Below are 6,303 nucleotides of genomic sequence, written 5' to 3' on the forward strand. Positions count from 1 at the left end.
AGATTTATAAATGATATTAAAACAGATAAAAGAAATTGGCTATGCTATGGTAAAGGATTATGGTGAACATGTAAAGATATGCAGGACAGAAAATCTGATGTTACGTCAATTCTTGTCATTTAAATAATTTAAGCTGTGACTATAAAAAGTAATGCCATAAACTACATACACAAATCACTTATTTTATTGTCACCCTGCTTGCACAGTAACAAGATGATAACCTATTAGCCCTGCATTTCCAAGTAAAAGTAGTGATTGCATAAGGCACATGAACTCATTATTTGTCCACCTCTTTTTAGAACTGCCTCTGTCTTCTAAACGAAACATTAATTTTTCCAAGCAACTATTTCATTCAATTTCTTATTAGCAAAGAAGATATTTGGTTCCTAAACTAACATATCCAATTTCAGTAACAGATACTTCTAAAAGAAAGCAAACGGTTGTAAATGCAATGCAGGATTCCTTTCATTTGGGTGTTAAGACAGCCAGTCCTCTTGAAAATATTTTTTAAACATTTCTCTCCATTTAAATGTCTCTCTGGTGTATGCTATACTGCCCCCCACCCCCACAAAGCCCCAGGGAAAACTGTTGCTTAAAAAAGACTTCTCCAAGCCATGAAAATGCTTGGTCAACATTTTTCTTATAAAAAACACACAAGCTTAATTAGATCATGTCCAAATGCTCAAGTTAAATTAGTGATTTGGTCAATATGATTTTGGTAACTGAAGAGAGCCATTCTGGATCATTCCAATACCATGAACTGTCTTTTCTTAGGTTGTTTCATCTGAATTGTCTAAAATTTGTGTCTCTGGGAACATGACCTTAAGGTTTAGCTGAGTTGGGCTTTTGAAAGATACCAGTTTGCAAATGACTTTGTGGAAGAAATAAAGTCCTTGGTAAGACTTTACTTCTGTTTGTTACAAGCATTTTTCAGACTGTTGTGCTAAATCTGAGCTGGCATGTGATTAACCTTTTCAAATCAGGCATTTAGTAGGCTGAGCTAAATCTTTTCTTAATTTGTACATTAGGGTTTGCCTGAACAGCTGGCACTGTGCCGGAATATTAGTTGAGCTCTTTGATTTACATTGTCTAAGGGCAAACATATAAACTCTGCTTGTGGAGAGGATGATCTAGTCAGTGCCCAAAACAGTAAATGTTATTAATAAGAATAATAGCAACAACAATAGCTAACATTTACTGAGTACTTACTATGTCCCAGGTATTGTAGGTATCTTCAGTCATCTAACACTTCCAACAACCTTATGAAGTTTAATCCCCCAACTTTGTAGATAAGGAAACTCAGAGGGGTTAAGTTACTTGCCCTAATTTACACAATCAGTAAACAGTAAAACTCAGCTTTGTGCCTAGGCAATCTACCTGCAGAATCTCTGGGCTTTACCACTTTACAGCTCTGCCTCAGTAAATGTATCAGATAACAAGGAAGAACTTCCACCTTCTCAGGTAAAGGAGGTGTCACTTCTTGAACTGCTACACAGACTTTAAGGGAACAGGAGGTAACCAGGCTAAAGGAATGCAAACGACCCTTTTACCCTCACTCCCAACCAAACACAGGCAACCTTGCTGTTCCTGTAAATGTGTGTGCACATTTTTAGTTTATTTTTCACATGTTTATGTTAAGAACTATGATAAGGCTTTAATATGCTTATGATCAGGTCCTGTCATATGTCAGGACCTGTGGTAAGAACAGAGCCATAAATGTGTAGGGCGGAGTCTTCCTTTAAGGACAAGGGCATTCTAGATGTTAGTCACTTGGAGAAGAGCTATGACAGGCCGGGAACACACACAGGATCTCTAGCAGGGTGGCAGATTGGAATGTAGCTCCTGGCCTTGATCATCAAAGGACCAGTAAGTAGGCCTGCATAGCAAGCTGGAATGCAGCCTTCTCCCTGGGGTGGAGACAAGGGGCAGACAGAATGCAACCCAGAGCAGGAAAAGTTGAATCCCTGGGAGTTCTGTGTCTCTTACCTATGCTTTTTTCTCCTTGTCCTTCTTGAGTGTTTGGAAAAGGCCTTTTGAAAGTTCCCATATATTTCAGATGTTTCAGTGAGGGAGTTTTTAAAAATAAATTGGGTCACAGAACATGGAAGGGTGGCAATGATGGTGGTGGAAATGGTGGAGGAGAATCCAGAGGGGAGAGGGAGAGGGATGAAGATGGAAGCTTCTCGTGGCCAGCCATCCTCTCTTGCTCCAGCTTCTGCTGCCAAACCTGGTGGGTTCTGGCCTATATTTTAGTTTGTAGGCCCAACTCCTGTATGCCTGTGTGCTCATCAGAGGTGCTGAGGAACGGCATAGACAATAGCCATGCTAGTTTTCTACCACAATTAACTTGGAGGGAACTGAAGACATTGCACATGTTTCTCTCTTCCTTCTTTTAAAAATGCAAGTGAGTAAATATAGAGATCTCCTTCTGCTGGGTTGACAATGTACACATATTTGCAAATGTCCATTATGTAGGTTGGAGGAAATGCTATGTATATATTGATTTATTAAGCTAAAAAAATGTCCTCTGCCAAACCCCATTCCTGGCTCAAGATAGCATCACCTTTAAAGTTTTGCAGAAAATCTCCTGAAGCCTCTAAAGCTGGAAGGGACAGAGTAGGGTGGGGGAAGAAAGCAGAAAAGAAGCAACTGCTTGCTGAAACAAATTAGAGCTTTGCGGAAAGAACTCCAGGATGAGCCACTGAAACATGCGTTCCACTTTCATTTCAAGAACACTCAGCCCTCTTTCCTTTACCAACACATCTATTTATTCTTTAAAGAGTGCTTAAAAAAAAAGTTTCTGTAAACACTTTACTTTGGGATGCAAAGAACCGCAAGAGGTATTTATGTCAAGTAGCTTTAACACCACCCTGACCCCCTAAATAGACTCCTTCAGAGGTGCCAACTCAAAGGAAAGAAGGACGCTTCACTACTCTCTTGGGGAGATGTACACAGAAACCTAACTGTCTTCCGGGGTCAGGAGCACCCTTGAGCTGGGAGGCTGTAATCTGCTTGGCCCTGACCTCTGCAAGTGTGCAGAGACGGAGTTGAGGCTGCTGGCTGGCCGGCTGGATCCGGAGCCACCAGCCTCCTCACTCTGACAATGAGCCAGGGCAATATTCCTGTCCCCGGAATAGTGGGACTAACTCTAAAACTAGCTATAATAACAACAACAATAATAACAACAGTAATAAAATAATAATATAATAAAATCTTGAGCTCCTTGGGAAAAAAAAAGTCACAGCTCCCACCCAGCCTGGTAAGATCAATCCCACTTTTGCCAAATGCCAGTGCTGTTAAACAAACTAACAAATTAATTAATTAATTAAAAAAAACAAGCCAAGAAACAAAATTAGCAAACTTATCTACTAGCTCTACTGATTCACTCAGGGTGCTCTGAATTTCTCTTGAGCCTCATGAAAGGATTTCTAGTGAGGAGAGAAAGACACCTTTCATGTCACTTTCGAAATACCTCCTGTTTGGAGGTTTGCGGGAATTGCCACGCAGGACAATCCTGGGGCTGGATTCTGCTGTTACACCTGCCGGATCCGGGAGCTCCTAGTCCCGACTAGGGCTTCGCAGACAAAGTCACCCGAGACTGTTTGGGAGCCGTCGTGCCGACGCGTCTCCAGACTGTGCAGACACCAAAGAGAAAAGGGAGTTTTTCTCAGGCGTTCAGCAAGCAGTGGGAAAACGCATGCTATAGCCTCAGGCTGGGAAACTTTTCCGCAAAACTGCATTATCCTTTGGGAGCTGCCAGGAAACCACTAGCTTCTTTTCAAAGGATTGTAGCGTGGACTTGTGTCCACAATTACGACAACCCAAGCAATTCAGGAGGGAAAATATACACGGGCTACCAGCAGGAGTCAATTTGGCGTGTGTATGTGGCTTTGGAATGTTCTTATCTAAACATACCAGTGTCCGCGCACTGGAGCTACTGTTTCCACACGTGCCTTGTCCGTAATCAGCTGTCCCTTCTCGGGCTGCATTTTCTGCAAAAACTGGATATCACAGCTCTGGGCTCAAAGCGTTGTTCCGAATCTCTCCCAGGCCCCACCAAGCCAAGCTCAGTCCTCCTGCTCATCTCCCTCTAGTACTCTGCTGTCCGTGCTCGAAAGACTTGCACGGGGCTAGCAGGGAAGCCGCCCAGAGGCGGTGCGTGCGTGTTGGGGGGCAGTGGGTGAAACGCGGGAATGCTAGTTTTAACAAGTTAGCAGTTTCTGCTATGGCACATATTGTTGGAGGCTCCGGACAACTGGATAAAATTGCGAACCCTGTCGGGGCAGCTTCGGTGGGACTTGAATGTCGCATCATCGTCCCTAGGAACCAATGTCGGAGACCAGAGACCGCCAAGTATTGGTGAACGCAAACCAGCTCTGCGGGTGCGCAGTCACAGCTTAGAGCTTTCCGCGATTCGATCCCCATCCCCCCGCCCAGCTTCTTCGGCTGTTCATTTCTCCTCGGGTCCAACCGCGTCAACAAGTGTGGGTGCCCGACTCTGGCAGGAGGTGCGGGCAGAACCGCGAAGCCCCGAGTCGTAGTCAGTGTCGCTCACCCGGGGCCCGAAGGGGTAGCGCAGCCACCTGTTCTACAAACTCAGCGCAGAGTTTGTGGGGACACGGGCTGCTGCAGGAAGGACCCTGTCATGCCCTCCGTTCGGTCCGGCATGCTGCTTCAGGATCTCCAAAGGTGCGCATCACCCCACCCCAAGTGCGCACATCCCTTTCCGAGACCTCGGAAGCCTGCGCTGCTCGCGCCACCCGTGCGCGGGAACTTAATTCCCAGTCTCCCCGCTTCAGCCCCTACCCCAGCGCTAGCTGCAGGTGCCTATTCTACTCCCGGCCCCTCCGGCAGGACGGCGCCGCAAAGTACCTGCAGTGAAGATGCAGAGAGCGAAGAGAGTCTTGTAAACCATGGTATCCCAGTGCTTGGTGCCCGTCTGGCAGCGGGAGAGTTTGTCAGGACTGACCTAGCGCATGGAGCGCGGACTGCTCCTCTTCCGCCCAGAGGGCTGTGTTGGGAGCCGGCGAGGATCCCAAGGCGGCGGAGAAGCCAGACAAACGCTGCGCGGCTCCGTCAACTGTGTGTCCTGCAGCGCCCAGCGCGTTTTTTCTCCATCCCAGCCTGGGGCCGCCTCTGCCTCTGCCACGCCAGCCGCTGCTAAACCCCTCCCACCTGGGCCCCACCGCAGCGACAAGGCCACCCCCCGGCCTTCCCTCTCCCAGCGCTCGGTCCCCGGAGTCTCGGCCCAGGGCGGCCTCTGCTGGACAGTCAGGGCGCCCGAGACCGCCTTTTGACTGGGTTCAACAAATGTTTGGAGTGACCATATGCCATCTTAGCCGTCACCTCAAAGAGCCAAACCCACCATTGTAAGACAGCACACACATGCACATTTCTTTCTAAGTACGAGAACCTTTTCCTTCATTTCCCCAACGTTCCTGCCTGTGTATCAAATTCTCACACACATTCAACCCCACTGCCCTTCCTGGTGCCTGAACCAGGATATCTGCTGTTCTATTTAGTTTCTCACTAGAAGAGATGGTTCTATTGTCTGGTAACACTGATCATAGGATTACTATGAGCAAGGCATCATACTAGGTGTTGTATAATGACTCTATCTAACAACCCTATGTCATAGTAATAATTATTCCATTTTACTTATGACAAAACTAAAGCAGAGAGAAGTAATGTGCTCAATGTTGCATAGCTGGTAAGGGCTTGGCCGGTAATTAAACAGTTTGTATGCACCGGGGCCATAATAGCAAAGGCTGCTATTTCCCAAGTTATTGCTGCATGCTGGACAATTGTTCTGTACATGTTTTAACCAAGTCAGGTTCACACAACAATCCTTGGAGGTGGGCACTGTTACATCTTCATTTTCAGGGGAAGGAAGTGGAATCCCAGAGAGGTTTAAGTACTCATCCACGGTCAAACAACTAGCTAATGATACAGAGAAAATGCCTGCCTAGGCACCCTGGGTCATCCCCTGTACTCTACTCTTTCTTCAAAGCCCAAAAGTTCTATGCATTCACACAGATCAAAGCTGACCTTTTGCTTAATCCTCCCCACTGTCCTAGACATGCTTATTTCTCACACTTCTGCCAGGCCAGATGTCTGAGCATCACCTAATGTCTATGTGACTATGAATCTGGTGATCCCCAGGTCACTAGAGCTAGGAAGCTGCAGGAATTAAAAAGCATCCCAAAAGAATTGATTTGTTCAGGACCATTAATAGCCCTGGAGAACAGTTTTATTTTTCTGTGACTTCTTTCTCATACCAGAGCTTCAGGTTTTATCTTTTCA

At 46.1% G+C, this 6,303-nt stretch overlaps 1 protein-coding gene across 2 annotated transcripts in view; it reads right to left on the reverse strand.

Annotated features, from left to right (window-relative positions):
• Nucleotides 1–5,148, reverse strand: part of PARM1 (prostate androgen-regulated mucin-like protein 1) — a 102,313-nt gene extending 97,165 nt beyond the window's left edge. The window contains exon 1 of one of the 2 annotated variants that reach the window (XM_090266752.1): nucleotides 4,873–5,146. In XM_090266752.1, coding sequence (XP_090122878.1) covers nucleotides 4,873–4,915 — 43 coding nt within the window. In that variant the 5' untranslated portion in view covers nucleotides 4,916–5,146. Of the gene's footprint in view, nucleotides 1–4,872 lie in introns of both variants that reach the window. The other variant, XM_090266753.1, reaches the window with a different exon arrangement.
• Nucleotides 5,149–6,303: the final 1,155 nt, after the last annotated feature.

This window comes from Furipterus horrens, unplaced genomic scaffold, assembly GCF_987537825.1.
Source record: "Furipterus horrens unplaced genomic scaffold, mFurHor1.1.pri manual_scaffold_2, whole genome shotgun sequence".
In the NCBI taxonomy this organism is placed as follows: Eukaryota; Metazoa; Chordata; class Mammalia; order Chiroptera; family Furipteridae; genus Furipterus; species Furipterus horrens.